At 42.0% G+C, this 18,934-nt stretch overlaps 1 protein-coding gene across 1 annotated transcript in view; it reads left to right on the top strand.

Annotated features, from left to right (window-relative positions):
* COL3A1 (collagen type III alpha 1 chain) overlaps positions 1–18,934 on the top strand; it is a 109,232-nt gene that overhangs the window by 71,378 nt on the left and 18,920 nt on the right. Inside the window, exons 19-32 of the mRNA XM_061608233.1 lie at positions 1,746–1,799; positions 1,968–2,075; positions 7,912–7,965; positions 8,084–8,182; positions 9,306–9,359; positions 9,766–9,864; positions 10,235–10,288; positions 10,458–10,511; positions 12,070–12,123; positions 12,961–13,014; positions 14,818–14,862; positions 14,968–15,066; positions 15,181–15,288; positions 17,974–18,027. Of these exons, the coding sequence (XP_061464217.1) occupies positions 1,746–1,799; positions 1,968–2,075; positions 7,912–7,965; positions 8,084–8,182; positions 9,306–9,359; positions 9,766–9,864; positions 10,235–10,288; positions 10,458–10,511; positions 12,070–12,123; positions 12,961–13,014; positions 14,818–14,862; positions 14,968–15,066; positions 15,181–15,288; positions 17,974–18,027 (990 nt within the window). The remainder of the gene's footprint in view (positions 1–1,745; positions 1,800–1,967; positions 2,076–7,911; positions 7,966–8,083; positions 8,183–9,305; positions 9,360–9,765; positions 9,865–10,234; positions 10,289–10,457; positions 10,512–12,069; positions 12,124–12,960; positions 13,015–14,817; positions 14,863–14,967; positions 15,067–15,180; positions 15,289–17,973; positions 18,028–18,934) is intronic.

Genomic DNA, 18,934 nt, shown 5'->3' with positions numbered 1-18,934 from the left:
TTACATCTGATCTCTGCCATGTTATTATTACTATCCATATAATGCAAATAGGGATGGCACTAGATGTTCAAAATATTAATAAGAAAATATTTTAAAGGTATAGTGATTATAATTTCTAATGAGTAATTTCTAACTTTAGGGTGGGTCTATTCATGCTTACATGAGCATCACTTGATTTCTATTCACTTCCTTACTTAAGCCTGAATGTGTGACCCAAGTGCATTGAACAACAATGAGTTGGATCCAGACATAATCATGCTTAGAGTTGATTTAGAGTTAGTTGTGACTAACTCAAGTCCCATTAATTTCTCTAGGTCTACTCTAATTATGATTCAGTCCAACCTGCTGTATTCAGTATGAAGTGAGATTTTGTTAAAGGTGTGACTTCCATGTTTGATCTTCGCTGGCTCATTCAAATGTGCAAGTCAAGCATCAAACATGCATGTGTGAAACAGCCATTAATCTTTTCCACAGGGGTAGATGTGTTAGTCTGTTGCAGCAGCACAACAAAGAGCTGTGTAGACTAATAAAGACTACAATGCATTATGGCAGAAGCTTCTGTGGACCAGAATCCACTTCATCAGATATTTATTTATTTATTTATTATTTGATTTCTATCCCGCTCTTCCTCCCACCAGGGCGGCAAACAAAAGCACTAAAAACACTTTTAAACATCATAAAAACAGACTTTAAAATATATTAAAACAAAACATCTTTAAAAGCTTTCTTAAAAAAGCTCTCAAAAGATCTTCTAAGATTAAAAAACATATTAAAAAAGGTTTAAGAACATATTAAAAAGCAATTCCAACACAGACACAGACTGTCTTTAAGGTCTCTACTTTAAGGTCTTCAATAGGCGCCGAAAAGATAACAGAGATGGCGCCTGTCTAATATATGAAAAAAATGAAATGGACTGCCTTCAAGTCGATTCCGACTTATGGCGACCCTATGAATACGGTTTTCATGGTAAGCGGTATTCAGAGGGCTTTTTCCACTGCCTTCCCCTGAGGCCAAGAGGCAGTGACTGGCCTAAGGTCACCCAGTGAGCTTCATAATTGTGTGGGGATTCAAACCCTGGACTCCCAGGTCGTAGTCCAGCACCTTAACCACTACACCACACTGGCTCTCTGTCTAATATATAAGGGGAGGGAATTCCACAGGGTAGGTGCCTTCTACATATAAAGTACATATACTTTATATATAAAGTATAATCCTGTATTGACAGGAGTAGATGTATATACACATGGGTGTAAAGAGGAAAATGTAGCAGTTGGAGTTAAATGGTAATGAAATGCATAAAGGACAGTCTATGGCAATTTAGTAATAGCTTAAATACGCTTATTTTGCATGTAAACTCTGATTGAATTTATCATACTTTTTGTATTTCATTGCCATTGTATTCTTGAATTTACATATTTTTTCAATTACACCCTTGTGTATATGTGCCTGTCTATGAAGGATTGCACTTCATGCATCTGATGAAGTGAGTTCTGGTCCACAAAAGCTTATTCCATAATACATTTGTTTGTCTTCAAGGTTTCCCGAGACTTTGTTGTCTCAGCCATTAACCCTGAAGAACCTAAATGTAAAGATAATGACTTAAATCTAAACATGCTGTCCCACTAGCTGGTTCTAAAGCACTGTATGACTCTAAAACACTGTAGGTGCTTGTGTTTCATCTGTTGGAACAGTTCGTGTTTAATAAGCCTTTTGGTAGGATTTGAATAACCCTATGTTCTCTTCAGGGTGAACCTGGTAAGAACGGCGCAAAAGGAGAGCCAGGAATAAGAGGTGAACGTGTGAGTATTTGTTGACCCTGTACCTAGTAGGTTTGGATTGGGGAAAACCTGCAGTTCCTTCTCATGAAGAATATTGATTTCAGAAGATATACTGCTGCAATGAGATTGTATCTGTGGAACTTTGTTAGCTTTGCCAGTTAACAGTGTTTTATTGCATTTAATTTTAAGGGTGAAAATGGCACTCCTGGTGCTGCTGGTCCTCCAGGGGAAGAAGGCAAGGCAGGGGGTCCTGGTCAACCTGGCACAAATGGCATACCCGGAAGTCCAGGGGAAAGGGTAAGCACTCAATACATCAGATTTTTGACAAAGAGAAACACACTTGTCCCAATCAAGCTAAAATTACTTACAGCAGCGCAACCCCATCCATGTCTACTCAATTAGAAGTAAGTCTTATTGAGTTCAGCAGTCTTACTTCTAGCTAAGTATGGATAGGATTGCCGTCTAAGTCCCAATGAAGCAATGAAACATTAGTTGTGACCATCTTAATGTCATTGAGGTCGAAAGGACTGTTCAGAAGAATGAAAATTCAGGAGAATGAAAGGCAGAAAGAGGGTTTTTTACTGGAGATTGTCAATGCCAATGAGACTGTCAATGATGATAAAAGAGGCTTGGGATAGAGCAGGAAATTGAGCTGATCCCTAGGATTTGCATCCTGACTATAACACTTTTCATTATCAGTTCAGTTAAACTGTAAGCCCCTTGGGGAAAGGACCTTGTCTTTTCGTTAGCTGGATCAAGTGCCATGTACATGAACAATATAACAATAGATATACAACAAACATTCTTTCCGTCCCCGCCGTTGCGGTTTATGCTTTTATTGGTGCTCTTGGATGAGACCGATTATCTGGATCCGTTTCAATCCGGTTTTAGGCCTGGTTTTGGCACTGAAACAGCCTTGGTCGCCCTGTATGATGACCTTTGTCGGGAGAGGGACAGAGGGAGTGTGACTCTGTTGATTCTCCTTGATCTCTCAGCGGCGTTTGATACCATCGACCATGGTATCCTTCTGGGGAGACTCGCGGAGTTGGGAGTTGGAGGCACTGTTTGGCAGTGGTTCCGCTCCTACTTGGCGGATCGTCACCAGAAGGTAGTACTTGGGGAACATTGCTCAACTCCTTGGACTCTCCATTGTGGAGTCCCTCAGGGGTCGGTTTTGTCCCCCATGCTTTTTAACATCTACATGCAGCCTCTGGGTGCCGTCATCAGGAGTTTTGGAGTGCGTTGCCACCAGTACGCTGATGACACGCAGCTCTATTTCTCCTTTTCATCTTCTACAGGTGAGTCTGTGGATGTGCTGAATCACTGCCTGACCGCGATAATGGACTGGATGAGAGCTAATAAACTGAGACTCAATCCAGACAAGACTGAGACACTGTTGGTGAATGCCTTCCCTGCCCAGATGGTGGATGCTTACCCTGTTCTAGATGGGGTTACACTCCCCTTGAAGGAACAGGTTCGTAGTCTTGGGGTTCTTTTCGATCCTTCCTTGTCTCTGGAGGCGCAAGTGGCCACGGTGGCAAGGAATGCATTCTACCACCTTCGGTTGGTAGCCCAGCTACGCCCCTATCTGGACAGGGATGACCTCGCCTCAGTTGTTCATGCTCTGGTAACTTCTAGGTTGGATTACTGTAATGCGCTCTACGTAGGGCTGCCCTTGAAGACAGTTCGGAAGCTTCAGCTAGTGCAAAACGCAGCAGCCAGACTGCTGACGAGGACCAGCCGGTCAGCGCATATAACACCTGTTCTGGCCCGTTTGCACTGGCTACCTATTTGCTTCCGAGCCAGATTCAAGGTGCTGGTTTTGACCTATAAAGCCTTACACAGCGTGGGACCGCAGTATCTTGTGGAACGCCTCTCCCGCTATGAACCGACCCGGTCACTTCGCTCAGCGTCTAAGGCCCTCCTCCGGGTACCAACCCATCGGGAAGCCCGGAGGACAGTTACTCGATCTAGGGCCTTTTCTGTAGTGGCCCCCGAATTGTGGAATAGCCTCCCCGAAGAAATACGCCTGGCGCCGACGCTTCTATCTTTTCGTCGCCAGGTTAAGACCTGGCTATGCTCCCAGGCATTTTAAAGCGTTTAATGTTACAATTTTAAATCTCTTTGTTTCAGTTTATTTATTGTGATATTTTGTATTTCTGTACTTTTAATCTTTTGTACACCGCCCAGAGAGCTATTCGCTATGGGCGGTTTAAAAATGAAATAAAATAAATAAATAAATTGGTGGCCCATGCCTCCTTGCCACCATTATTGTCTGGATATCCGAGGGTGGCATTGTCATGGGAAGAAGAGAGATTCTGGAGCCGACGTTTGTGTGCACAGAGTATGGGACTATGTCTGATGTGTTGGTTTGAATTGGAGGTGTGAATGTGCATATGAGTGTGTGTTGTGAGTGAGTGTGTATGTTTGCATTTATAAATTGGTTGCACATATAAGTGGATAGTTTATGATTTAAATCATTTCATTTTTATTGCAGTCCTAAAGGAGTGGCTGGTAGTCTCCGGGGTGTATGGGGTGGGTCTTGCCTTTATTATTGTCTTAGGTAGGCCTGTCCATTAGGCTGTAGGGATAGGGGCATGTGTAAACCAAGGGGGGATGGAACAGAGAAGGATGGGGGCCAAGTTATATCAAGATTGGGCGGCAGGCGCTGGACTGATGCTAAGGGCAAACCACGTCAATCCAGAAGAACAGGGGATAGATGCGTAATACCCAGAAGTTAACTGGGGGAAGCAGGATTCCCACCGACCTTCAATTGCTGCTATGTAACGCCAGGTCTGTGACACATAAAACATCTGTCATCCATGATATGATACTGGATGAGTGCACAGACCTGGTATGTATTACGGAGACCTGGCTGGACGAGGCCTAAAACATCTGTCATCCATGATATGATACTGGATGAGTGCACAGACCTGGTATGTATTACGGAGACCTGGCTGGACGAGGCCTTAGCTCCCACTCTTGAGGCCATGTGTCCGCCAGGTTTCCGCTATGCGCAGCAACCGAGGGTGGGAAGGCGGGGAGGGGAGTGGCAGTCATCTATCGGGAGTCCTTGATGTTCACCAGGCCTCTGCTCCCAAGGACCAAGTTTGTTGATTGCATGTACTGGAGGTTGGGCCCGAAGGGCAGTCTGGGGATCCTGCTTGTGTACCGCCCGCCCCGCTGCACGGCAGACTCCCTGACCGAGGTGCTGGAAGTGGTCTCGGATGTGTGAAAGTTGACCCCAGAACTTTTAGTACTGGGGGATTTTAACATACACGCTGAGACCACTCTCATTGGAGCCCCTCGGGATTTCCTGGAAACCATGGCTTCCTGGGAACTGCACCTTAGTAACACTGAGCCCACCCATGTAGCCGGTCATGCTCTCGACCTTGTATTTGTCCTGGGAGTGGTGGGGAGTGTTCTGAAGTTGGGGGCCTTTTCTTTTACCCCCGTGTCATGGTCAGATCACTATCTGGTGAATTTTGACTTCTCGATGCCACACACCCTCCGCAGGGGTAAAGGACCTATTAGAATGGTCCGCCCCAGACGCCTGATGGATCCGGATGGATTCCTGACTGCGCTTGGGGATTTGGAAACTGCTGAAGGTCGTCCGGTCGAAACCCTGGTGACGGAGTGGAACGAGGGAATCACCAGGGCACTAGACCGGGTGGCTCCGAAACGTCCTCTCCCCCTGAACAGAACTCAGACAGCACCATGGTATACACCTCGGTTGCGTAGTCTGAGACAGGAGGTGAGACGACTAGAACGCCGGTGGCGGAAATCCCGCTCTGAAGATGCTCAAACACAGGTTAGAGCAGCAATAGCTGCCTACCAGGTGGCAATAAAGGCAACAAAGAAAGATTTATTTGCTGCCTCTATTGCATCTGCAGAGTGCTGTCCCAGGAAGCTGTTCCAAGTGGTCCGAAGCCTGGTCGGTCCAGTCACTCAGGAACCCTTGGAGCATTCAAAGGCTTCCTGTGACAAATTGGCTAGGCACTTTGCCGATAAAGTCGAACATCTGAAGAACTCGATTCCGTACGCTGTGGATGCAGTAGAGGATCCAGAGTTGACCAGTTGTAATCCGGTTCAGTGGGATTGGTTTCGGCCTCTTCCTTCTGAGGATGTGGACAAGGTACTTTCAACGGTGAAGCCTACCACCTGTCTGACTGATCCTTGCCCATCATGGTTCCTTATGAACTGCAAGGAGAAATTGGGCGAAGGGATTAGGGCAGTGGTAAATGCATCCTTGAAGGAGGGTGTAATGCCACCGGCCCTCAAGGAGGCAATTATAAAACCCATTCTAAAAAAGTCCTCCTTGGATCCCCAAATTTTGAACAACTTTCGCCCCATTTCGAATTTGCCATTTTGGGGCAAGGTCATTGAGCGAGTGGTGGCTAACCAGTTGTCAGCACACTTGGATGAAACGGATTATTTAGATCCATACCAATCGGGTTTCAGGACTGGACATGGTACTGAAACAGCCTTGGTCGCTCTGGTAGATGATATGAGGAGGGCACTAGACAGGGGAGAATTCACCTTTCTTGTCCTCCTGGATCTCTCAGCGGCTTTTGATACCGTCGACCACGGTATCCTGTTAGATCACCTGGAGGGATTGGGAATAGGAGGCACTGTTTTACAGTGGTTCCGTTCCTTTCTCTCTGACAGGCATCAACAGGTAGCATTGGGAGATGAGGTTTCAGACCCTTGGCCCCTCACTTGTGGAGTGCCACAGGGTTCTATCCTCTCTCCCATGCTATTTAACATCTGTGTAAAACCGCTGGGAGCTATCATCAGGAGTTTTGGGCTGCGATGTCACCAATATGCTGATGACACGCAGCTCTCTCTCTCCTTTAAATCTTCACCGGAGTTGGCTGCAGAGACCTTGTCCAAGTGCCTGGAATCCGTGAGTGGGTGGATGGGAAGAAACAGGCTGAAGCTCAATCCTGATAAGACCGAGGTGCTACTTGTGGGTGACAGGGGAAAGTTGGGTGTTGCTGACCTGAATCTTAATGGGGTAAGATTACCCCTGAGGGATCAGGTCCGCAGCCTCGGGGTTGTTCTTGATTCCAAGCTGTCCATGGAGGCTCAAATTTCGGCAGTGAGCCGGGCAGCTTGGTATCAACTACACCTCATATGGAGGTTGCCACCCTACCTCCCTATTCATCAGCTCCCACTGGTGGTACATGCCCTGGTCACCTCTCGATTAGACTACTGCAATGCGCTCTACGTGGGGTTACCCTTGAAAACGGTCCAGAAACTACAACTGGTGCAGAATGCGGCGGCATGCCTGCTTACAAACAGCCGCCGCCGTGATCACATCACGCCGGTGTTAATTCATCTACATTGGCTTCCAGTTGTTTTCCGGGCCCAATTCAAGGTGTTGGTCTTAACCTTTAAATCCCTATATGGTCTCGGCCCAGTTTACCTGAAGGAGCACCTCCAGTACCACCAACTAAGCCGCCCGACCAGATCAGCCACACAGGGCCTTCTCTCCGTCTCACCAACAAAAACAGCTAGGTTGGTGGGGACTAGAGAGAGGGCATTCTCAGTGGCGGCCCCCACTCTCTGGAACTCCCTCCCATTCGATCTTCGCCATGCCCCTTCCCTAGATACATTTCGCCGAGCCTTGAAAACATGGCTCTTTGGACAGGCCTTTGGGATCCCCGGGGTGGGCTAATTTCTTTATATTGTTTTAAAACTGTCTATTGATGGCCCTAAACTGTTCTGTACTGCTGCTTTTAAAATGATTATTGTTGACTGCACTGTATTTTATTATGTATTTATATTGTATTTGAACTTTAATGTTGTACGTCGCCTAGAGTGGTTTCGGCCAGATAGGCGACACAAAAATTAAATTTATTATTTTATTATTATTATTAAGTTAGGTTTGTTTTAGCCAAGATGAAATGTCACTTACAGTTATTCTTTTAACTACATCTCATATACATCTCATATTTCATATATATTGTTATAGGGACATCTTAGTGCAAAAAACTGAAAATTCATTTTGGCCTCTGCTTGGTTGGAATGTGACACACTTCAATGGATCCCTTTGGAAATTGTTCAAGACCTTTCCCTTCTATTACTTGACCCACAAAATGAAACTTTATGTTTGTTTTTTCTCCATCAGGGTGCTCCAGGTTTCCGTGGGCCTGGTGGTAGTAATGGACCTCCAGGTGAAAAGGTATAGCCTTCCCTTCTTATTAGAATGTTTATTGCTTTTTGTTCAGATTATAATTCAAATTATATTTCCATATTTCATTAATAATCCTATATTGTAATTTGTTCCAATATCATTTAAGGGTGCTCCTGGTGAACGAGGTGGTCCAGGCAGTCCAGGACAAAGAGGTGCTCCTGGTGAATCAGGGCGTGATGGCGGCCCTGGTCTTCCAGGAATGAGAGTAAGTTAAAACTTCTGCGTGGGAAACAGAAAATAATATGATCCTTATTAGGGATGGCTGAAATAACTAGATATAAAGAGTCCCAGTGCCAATACTTTCTTGTGCTAATGCCCAGATACCTAATTTTTAGATTTCACACATTTATTATATATAACATTAAAATATTTAGAAATCACATAAGCATCTTTTTAAGGTATTTCCCACCAGTTTTCAAGTCTTTGGAATCCATATATACCTTTCTCATTAGTGGTTGATGCTTATAAAGAGCTGTGCTTCAGTATAAAGTGGAAATGATGGACCTGTTTCTTGACTGTACCATTTCAGAGTTCTTCATCAGCCCACTCATTTTCATTAGAGTTCAAAAAGTAATGATGCTGAAGCTTCATAATCAATTAAATGTGTCTGCTATACATTTATTAGTTCCAGAACGGTTACTGTACACTTTCTAGGTTGCTATTCCTCCTTTTCTTCTCTTGTTTTCTTTAATTTCTTTATTCTGTTTCTCAATATATCTTAAAAATTTGACCCACAATCATATTAGTGTAAGATATTTGTAAATTCATATGTTTTTGAATTGCTTACATTTGAATTTAGTGTAACTAATGTCTGGAAATGTCTTTTTAAAAAATTAAAATTGCTTAAAAGAATTGTAAGCTACCTTACACACATAATGGAAGTGTCAGATAAATCCTCTCTGATTTTCTATATAGCTCTGAGAGATCGGGGCGGGGTGTTGTCCTTAAATAAGAGGAAAGAAGAACATGAAACAAGAAGGTCTTGCCTACTTCCTTGTTAACTGATGGCAAGCATCCCATGATCAATGTAATTGACTCCAAAGCTCAGCTAAAGCAGCTTCCTTTAAAAAAAAAAAAGCAAAAGCATACTCACTACTTTTAGTACCTAAACCTATTTGTTCAAACATTGCTGCACAGAAAAGAATTCTTATATATTATTGATCTGCCAGTTGTATGTCTCCAGATTTTATTCTAAACTCCATTGCCCTTTAATAAAACTTGTTTTTAAAGCTAATGCTGTAACAGAAGGAAAAATGAATTAGATCCCTAAAATGTTGTCCGACAAAATATACTGTTTGCACAAATACTACCTTTATTTTCTTGTGCAGGGCTTAACAGGAAGTCCAGGAGCCCCAGGAGCAGATGGAAAACCAGGCCCTTCCGTATGTAAATCACTACATGCCTCTCCTATCACTATCCCGGACCTTGTTATCAACTACTAGACTAAGATAAACATTGTCGCTTATTTAAATTCACTGAATATACTGATTTGCTCTGAAGTTATATTAGCAAAGCTTTTACTCTGTGTTTTACTTATTGGCATTACCAGCCTTACTTACATAGTGTTCATGGGTACGCCAAATATTATTAGATGGAAGTTTATTTTCAGTATCTTAGTTTAAAAAAACACACGTTCAGATACATTTAAAATGACAGGATAATCTAAAACTGTCTTAGTTTAATTCACAATAGCAATATCACCCCTGTGGGTTTTCTTATTTCTCTGTTCTTCATACAATTGTTTCTTTATATGCCACTATACCTCCAATTATCATTTGTTTGCATCAGGGTCCCTCAGGAGAATCAGGGCGAAGTGGTCCCCCAGGACCAGCAGGTCCACGAGGTCAACCAGGCGTGATGGGTTTTCCTGGTCCAAAGGGTAATGAGGTTAGTATAATCTAAAGAATAGATACTGTAGAGACCACATTTACAGCTTCTATTAACACATGGTAATCTCATGTGGGACACCATGTGTCCAACTATTTTAAGATGTGCTAACAGTAATCATAAATGGAAGGAAAGTTTGCTTTTTGAGGAGCTTAACCATTATACCAATGGGGCTGATAACAGAATATCCAAGTCTACCTTTAGCATGGCACCATAGATGTGAGTGATTGGTCATTAATTTTAGTACAATCACTTTATTGATAAGTATAATATAGTCCAGTAGTTTTTTATTGCTCCAGCCATTGCAACTTTCCAGAAAATAGATTTCAGAGATACATCTCAACTATGACATATATTTTGCCTTTTTTAGGGTGGGCCAGGTAAAAACGGAGAAAGAGGTTCACCTGGACCGCCTGGTGGAGTCGTGAGTAGAATAAATCAACCTTTTAGTAATTCCAAACTCTCTCTCTCTCTCTCTCTCTCTCTCTATATATATATATATATATATATATATATGTGTGTGTGTGTGTGTATGTATGTATGTATGTATGTATGTATGTTGACTATAATAACCAATTCTTATTATTTAACAGGGACAACCTGGAAAGGATGGTGAAGCAGGAGCACCAGGCCTCCAAGGACCTGCTGTAAGTTAACTACAGTGAGACCCTTGACAGCCATTTCCTAGATTCAAAGGTGGAAGGGGCCTTAATAGCCATTTAGTCCAACCGTCTATTAACTGCTGCAGCATCCTATAAGAACATAAGAACATAAGAAGAGCCTGCTGGATCAGGCCAGTGGCCCATCTAGTCCAGCATCCTGTTCTCACAGTGGCCAACCAGGTGCCTGGGGGAAGCCCGCAAGCAGGACCCGAGTGCAAGAACACTCTCCCCTCCTGAGGCTTCCGGCAACTGGTTTTCAGAAGCATGCTGCCTCTGACTAGGGTGGCAGAGCACAGCCATCATGGCTAGTAGCCATTGATAGCCGTGTCCTCCATGAATTTGTCTAATCTTCTTTTAAAGCCATCCAAGCTGGTGGCCATTACTGCATCTTGTGGGAGCAAATTCCATAGTTTAACTATGCGCTGAGTGAAGAAGTACTTCCTTTTGTCTGTCCTGAATCTTCCAACATTCAGCTTCTTTGAATGTCCACGAGTTCTAGTATTATGAGAGAGGGAGAAGAAATTTTCTCTATCTACTTTCTCAATGCCATGCATAATTTTATACACTTCTATCATGTCTCCTCTGACCCGCCTTTTCTCTAAACTAAAAAGCCCCAAATGCTGCAACCTTTCCTCGTAAGGGAGTCGCTCCATCCCCTTGATCATTCTGGTTGCCCTCTTCTGAACCTTTTCCAACTCTATAATATCCTTTTTGAGATGAGGCGACCAGAACTGTACACAGTATTCCAAATGCGGCCGCACCATAGATTTATACAATGGCATTATGATATCGGCTGTTTTATTTTCAATACCTTTCCTAATTATTGCTAGCATGGAATTTGCCTTTTTCACAGCTGCCGCACACTGGGTCGACATTTTCATCGTGCTGTCCACTGCAACCCCGAGGTCTCTCTCCTGGTCGGTCACCGCCAGTTCAGACCCCATGAGCGTATATGTGAAATTAAGATTTTTTGCCCCAATATGCATAATTTTACACTTGTTCATATTGAATTGCATTTGCCATTTTTCCGCCCATTTACTCAGTTTGGAGAGGTCTTTTTGGAGCTCTTCGCAATCCCTTTTTGTTTTAACAACCCTGAACAATTTAGTGTCGTCAGCAAACTTGGCCACTTCACTATTAATATCATATGTACTAAACTAGTAACTGGAAAATTTATCACTGACGATATCTGCAATGCTGGCTGGAACTCCACTTGACCCCCATCAGTGGACAATGGGTCCAAACTTCATTTGGAAACAATGGAAATTATTTTCTGATACTTTGGGATTTGAAACAAGGCCACTGGGAATTAGAATGCAGGGGCAGCAGGGCAGGGAATTGCTCATTACTTGAATACTTTTATAATATTATTTTAACTTTTCCCTTTTTTTTTTTGCACTCTTTGGTATTGCACTCTTATTGTTTCATCAACTCAACAGATTCAGGAACAGAGAAGTTATCACAACACAATGTAAATGTGCCAGTGACAGAATGGTAGAGTGTGATGGCAAAGTATTATGACTGTTTTTCTCTTTTTTTCTAGGGTCCTACTGGTGAAAGGGGAGAGCCAGGAGCAACAGGACCATCTGGATTCCAGGTAGTTTGACATTCCCCTGTTATTGCTTCATGAAAAGTCAGAAAAACGGAAATGTAATTATAACTGTTTAGGACCATTGAATTATTTTGTGAAGTTCAACTCTGCGATCCTGAACTCAGCTTGCTTAAATCCCATCAAAATCAGTAGGATCTGAGTAACCGAACTCTGAGCAAGATTTCTACCATAAAAAACAACCAATGTGTCATACCCCTCCATATCATGTATAAGTATTATGCCCTTCCCTATTCTACATTCCTAAACTAACCAAGCAGGAACAGACCATCAGGTTATTAAATTTAGCTCCTGATCATCTACAAGGAGTAGACCCTATTAGTAAAGTGAAAAAGTTTTCTCAATGATCCAGTCATATAAAATTTCTTGTAGGTTTTCCTACATATGTTATGCTTGACACAGGTCCTCCACATTAGCCTCATATTTGAGTGTATACAGAAATCCTAGCGAACAGCTGTAATATATTCTTTGTCAAGGTTACTCACAAACTGCACAATTATGTTCTATCATGGAAGGGAAATGATAATGGCTCAGAGACAGAGCAGCTGCTTTGCATGCTTAAGGTTTATTCCATGGCATCTCTAGCTAAAGAATCTTAGATATCCTAAGGCCCACTGGCAATCAATAAATGAATAGACGGGCCTGAGGCCTGACATGGTACAATACAGCTTTATATGTTCAGATGGAACTCACAAGTAGAATAAACTAGTCTCAGAATACTTTCTGCTTTGTTTTTCAAAAATGTTATGCAATCCCATGGGGGTTTTGTGTGTGTTGAAAAAGCATACAGGAATATGTTTTAAGTAGTAGTTTTGTCTCCCCTAGGGACTGCCTGGTCCTGGAGGACCACCTGGAGAGAATGGAAAGCCTGGAGACGGTGTAAGTTGTCTTTTCTCCTCCTCCTTCTTCAGAAATCAAATGAAAAAAATGATGTTCAGATACACAATACTAGTTGGTGGGGGGGAAACCATTTATCCTTCTTCATATACTATCACAGCTGTGTACTCTTCAACCAGACCAGCGATCTAGTCATGACTAAATATTATCTTGAATTGGTAACACACATTACAGCAGTAACATCAGCCCTAGCAGACCTGAGATACAAAGAAAATTCCAAGTTTGTTACAATGATTCCTCATTCCTGAGTGTATGCTGACATATAAGAGATTTATAGAGCATTACTCTGAAATAGAACTTTAAAAACTTGGAAGGCTTTGAGTTTCCAAGCATGTCCCTAATATTCACGGGGGGGGGGGAGAGAGAGTGCACATGAACCATGAACTAGAAATGGCTTTTGGAAGCACTGTTCATCAAAACTTCTTGCCATATCCAGAAAAAGAGTTCGCTGTACAGTAGAAGCATTAAAGCTCCCAGAACCTGGAATTCATTTTTAATTAATGGAATTAAACTACTTTGGTTGTTCTTAACTGAATAACATTCTATTTTAATCTTGATCTGACAGGATTCCTTTTGAACTGTAAGACACAGAAAGTTATTAACATGAGGACAGAAAGGGGGATGTCAGCATTTTCCCACATGTCAAGAAGGCTTTTAATAAATTCTTTTTGAAACCTTAAAGAAATTCAGTACTGGTTCTATTTCTGGATCCAGATAATGTATAGTTTACTTAAAGCCAGAATATTGGACAATTAGATGCACTGTGAGACAATTAAAAGATTGTATAGTTTATTGTTTGTACTGTTCACAGAACCTTTAGCACTGAAGTAAGAGCAATCCATCATCTGATAGCTCTGGCCATGAAGTGGTACATAAATCAATCTCTCTCTCTCTCTAAACACACACATACAGGGTTGTATTGCCAGTTTATATTAAGATGACTGGCAATGCAATCTTATACATGTTTACTTGCAAGTAAGACTCTGTGTTCATTGCAAATTGCTTCCTAGTAAGTCTGAAAGCTGTCCATTATACTAATTAAAGACATTATAATAACTTTTCTATTTGGACAGATAATGTTTACACTTGATGGTATAAAAGCTTACAAAGAAAAGACAGATTTGCTAGCTGTCCATAACTTTAAAAATAATTTTAAAACAGTGATCTTTAAAAATTGGTCAATTTGAAGTCGAGAACATGCTGTAATTAGGAGCATTATTTACTCTGAATGACAAAGATTTATAGACATTTAATTCTAATTTACTTTTCAGAAAACTTAAGAAGGGATTGGAACAATTGGAAACACTAAAGCTATTGTCAAATATCAACAGTAAATATTGTAATAAGCCCACAAATTAATTTTGTATTGCAATGTCTCCTAATAATACTTCAGCAAAAAGTGTAAACAGCTGACAATACTAGTCTCTAGATCAGTCTTTCCCAACCAGTGTGCCTCCAGATGTTGTTGGACCACAACTCCTATCAGCCTCAGCCAGCATTGCCAATGGCTGAGGCTGATGGTAGTTGTGGTCCAACAACATCTGGAGGCACACCGGTTGGGAAAGGCTGCTCTAGATTAATACAGAATAATTAAAATGGATCAATATGATAAAAGGTGACAAGGTCTATCTCTTTCTAATTGAGTATATTTGTATGCTGACTGCATATGTTAGGTAATAGACTGCATAGACAGCTCAAGAGAAAATCCTAGGTTCATGTTGAATATTAATTAATATGTAATTCATGAAACTTCTAAGTAATCTATTTGCATTTGGTTCATAACAGGGTCCACGAGGTGAAAATGGACTTCCTGGTCTCCCAGGGTCCAAGGTAAATTTTCAAATGCTTCTTAAAATATGGAACAGGGGAAAAACCAAACAAATGCATGCTGTGGACTTTGGAGACCACCAAGCTAAATGATTTTATTTATATTAGGGCGAAAATGGTGTCCCAGGAGAACGAGGTGCACAAGGACCTCAAGGTCCCCCAGGATCGAGAGGTGGAGCTGGCCCTGCTGGACCAGAAGGTGGAAAGGTACGTAGAGATTTATTGATTTTTGTGCATACCGTAAAATTAAAGGCTCAAAGTATATTTCAGATCTTTCTTTTTGTTGTCATTCAATAGCTTTTCCTTAAAATATTCCTCTAGGGCCCTGCTGGTCCTCCAGGTCCTCCTGGGGGTATGGGATCACCAGGTTTACAAGGAATGCCCGGAGAGAGAGGAGGCTCTGGAAGTCCTGGACCCAAGGGGGAAAAGGTAATGCACGTTTGTACTTAGCTGAATAATAATATAGTGCACATCATTCTGAAATCATAATGATCAACTGGCTAGCATTACTATTGGCCTGATTATGGCCAATGTGCTCCTACTGGGAGGAAGGGCGGGATATAAATTAAATAAAGACATAAATAATTTATAGGTTTATTGAAAAACTGCATTTCCAGGTGAGGCAGCTGAAAGCTGCAAGTACTCATCTTTCCTGAAAACCAAAAAGCCATTTTTCACATACAAGTAACACATGAAACTATTGAGTCAAATCCTCAGGTAGCATAGCTCTCTCCCCTGTACCATTAAGTATACGTACATGGAGATAGCTACCACTGGAGTCAGTAGGACTCTAACTGAAAAAAAAGGTTTAGGACTGGTCTATTATCACCATCAAATTTTGACAAAAAAATTGTCAACAAATCTGGAAAACTAAACAATGGCCCACAGACTGGAAGCATTCAATATACATCCCAATTCCAAAGAAAGGGGATCCCAGGGAATGCAGTAATTATCGAACTATTGCTTTAATATCCCATGCAAGTAAAGTAATGTTCAAAATTCTACAACAAAGGCTCTTACCATATATGGAGTGAGAAATGCCAGATGTCCAAGCTGGATTTAGAAAGGGAAGAGGCACCAGAGATCATATCACAAGCATACGTTGGATAATGGAACAGACCAAGGAATTTCAGAAGGAAATCACCCTGTGCTTTATAGAGTACAGCAAAGCCTTTGATTGTGTAGATCATGAAAAACTATGGAATGCCTTAAAAGAAATGGGGGTGCCACAGCATCTGATTGTTCTGATGCGCAACCTATACTCTGGACAAGAGGCTACTGTAAGGACAGAATATAGAGAAACCGATTGGTTCCCAATCGGAAAGGGTGTGAGACAGGGGTGTATTTTATCACTCTACTTGTTTAATCTATATGCAGATCATACGGAAAGCGGGATTGGCCCAAGAAGAAGGAGGTGTGAAAATTGGAGGGAGAAATATCAATAATTTAAGATATGCAGACAATACCATACTCTTAGCAGAAACTAGTAATGATTTAAAATGAATGCTGATGAAAGTTAAAGAGGAAAGCACAAAAGCAGGACTACAGCTGAACGTCAAAAAGACTAAAGTAATGACAACTAAAGTAATTATCAACTTTAAAGTTGATAATGAGGACATTGAACTTGTCAAGGATTATCAATACCTCAGCACAGTCATTAACCAAAATGGAGACAATAATCAAGAAATCAGAAGAAGGCTAGGACTGGGGAGGACAGCTATGAGAGAACTAGAAAAGGTCCTCAGATGCAAAGATGTATCACTGAACACTAAAGTCGGGATCATTCAGACCATGGTATTCCCAATCTCTGTGTATGGATGTGAAAGTTGGACAGTGAAAAAAGTGGATAAGAGAAAAATCAACTCATTTGAAATGTGGTGTTGGAGGAGAGCTTTGCGGATACCATGGACTGCAAAAAAAACAAATAATTGGGTGTTAGAACAAATTAAACCAGAACTATCACTAGAGGCCAAAATGATGAAACTGAGGTTATCATACTTTGGACACATCATGAGAAGACATGATTCACTAGAAAAGACCATAATGCTGGGAAAAACGGAAGGGAGTAGAAAAAGAGGAAGGCCAAACAAGAGATGGATTGATTCCATAAAGGAAGCCACAGATCTGAACTTACAAGATCTGAATAGGGTGGTTCATGACAGATGCTATTGGAGGTCGCTGATTCATAGGGTCACCATAAGTTGTAATCGACTTGAAGTCACATCACAACAACAACATTATTACCATCATTATCTTTATATTAGTGGGATTGGTTCAGTTTGACTCTTTTAACCCTAAATCTATTGAAGAGATCCTCACTTGAGTTCCATGACTGATTCAATGTTCTGATTCTTACCTATGCCTTCCAAATTGTCTTAATACTAAATACTCCCAAGTCTAAATGCTTCAAAATAAACCCATTCCGTGCTTGTATGATTTTAAACTATGATGTGAAAACCAGCATTTTCTGCCAATTCCTGAGTAATCTCTATTTCTCACATCCTAGGATGCCCATAGGGGGCACTATTTAGATAAGGTAGATTCAGTACCCAATGGCTCCTATGAGACAAGTTTATTGTGGGGGAGGGGAGATAATAAAAACTGCCTGACGAGATCTCCAATGTTTGGGGAAGGAGAGATTCCCCAGTGACAGCTGTAGCCTACTTAACTTCTTCAGTATTTCTTCAAAAGCTCTAGTTTTGTACATGGGGGAGAAAGTAGAGAGGTTTCGACTGGCAAGACTGTTATGAGATCTACCCCTTCACCCTACAATATGGAATGTTTCCCTTTTCTTACCTTTTTTAGCTGTCATGGGGAAAGAAAAGGCATTGTTCTTTGGGGGGGTACCATTGTGGGAGGGGCAAAGGCTCTATCCCCCATTGAGGCACTAGGCAGCCTGACACTGACTCCGCAAGAAGGCTTGAAGTATCTACAAGGGCCCAATCATGCTTGTCCTGTTTCATATAAAGACAGTCATAGTGAAACAGTTGAATGCAGCTATCAGACTCCAGGTGATTTAGTAATACTAAGAAGTAACAGTGATGCCGTTTTAGGTGTTTTGCTGTTGCTGTTGTTGTTGTAAGTATGTAAGCATGTTTGCCTTTTATTTGACAGGGAGAGCCTGGCGGCAGAGGTGGAGATGGCTTACCTGGTAAAGATGGTGTACGAGTGAGTAAAATCTCCCATGCCATTTGAATATGTTCATTTTTTTGATAACTTACCTACTACACCTCATTTTGAACAACAAAAATCATGTAACCGAATCTGTCAGAACATCTGTTGAGTTTCAGATAGGAAGGACTGTTGATGACTTCCACAAAAGGAGCTGGTTGAGGGGGATATGAGATCCATAGTGAACTGGCTGCCAAGTGTGAACCCTGCTTCGCTCAGTTCATAATTGACCTGGTATTTCCTAGTTGACAACTCTTGGGGAGGGGGTAGAATTGTCCAGAGTTCTCTTCCAGCTCTTCGCTAACCTTCCCCATCAGTTCACCCACTTTCTAGCTTGTCAAGGGAAGGACCAGCAGCCAGCAGGGCAGGAAGCAGCCGCAGAGGGCAACAGGGAGCTGGTAGCAATAGCAGAGGACTCGCGTGTTTGGCAATGGACAATCATGAGCATGCTCAGGAGCCTTTATTGCATGAGGAGTGTATTTTTCCTATATTTCTCAGCTCAATGGGTTAAGCTGGCAGGCATTATAACCCACATTTCCCATGGTCACCTACAGCAGTGGAAGCTACTGAGCAGAGCTTGGAAAAGTTACTTTTTTGAACTATAACTCCCATCAGCCCCGGCCAGCATGGCCACTGGATTGGGCTGATGGGAGTTTTGGTTCAAAAAAGTAACTTTTCCAAGCTCTGCTCCTGAGTTGGGAGAGCTTGTAAGCTACTATATATCTCATGCTACTTAGTATTAGCAGATGTTCCACACAAGTGTCCAGACCTTTGTTGCTGCTTTGAACCCTCCTAGCCATTAGTCCTTTACTTAATATTTGTGCAGGAGTGGGGGGGTGAGGAAGGAGGATCAGCTGGGACAGCTGGGAGTGGGTGAGTCTAATTGAGATAGATCCAAAGTTTG

This window comes from Rhineura floridana, chromosome 2 (genome assembly GCF_030035675.1).
Source record: "Rhineura floridana isolate rRhiFlo1 chromosome 2, rRhiFlo1.hap2, whole genome shotgun sequence".
In the NCBI taxonomy this organism is placed as follows: Eukaryota; Metazoa; Chordata; class Lepidosauria; order Squamata; family Rhineuridae; genus Rhineura; species Rhineura floridana.
The sequence above is the reverse complement of the archived record's forward strand: the minus strand, read 5'-3'. Positions and strand labels throughout refer to the sequence as shown.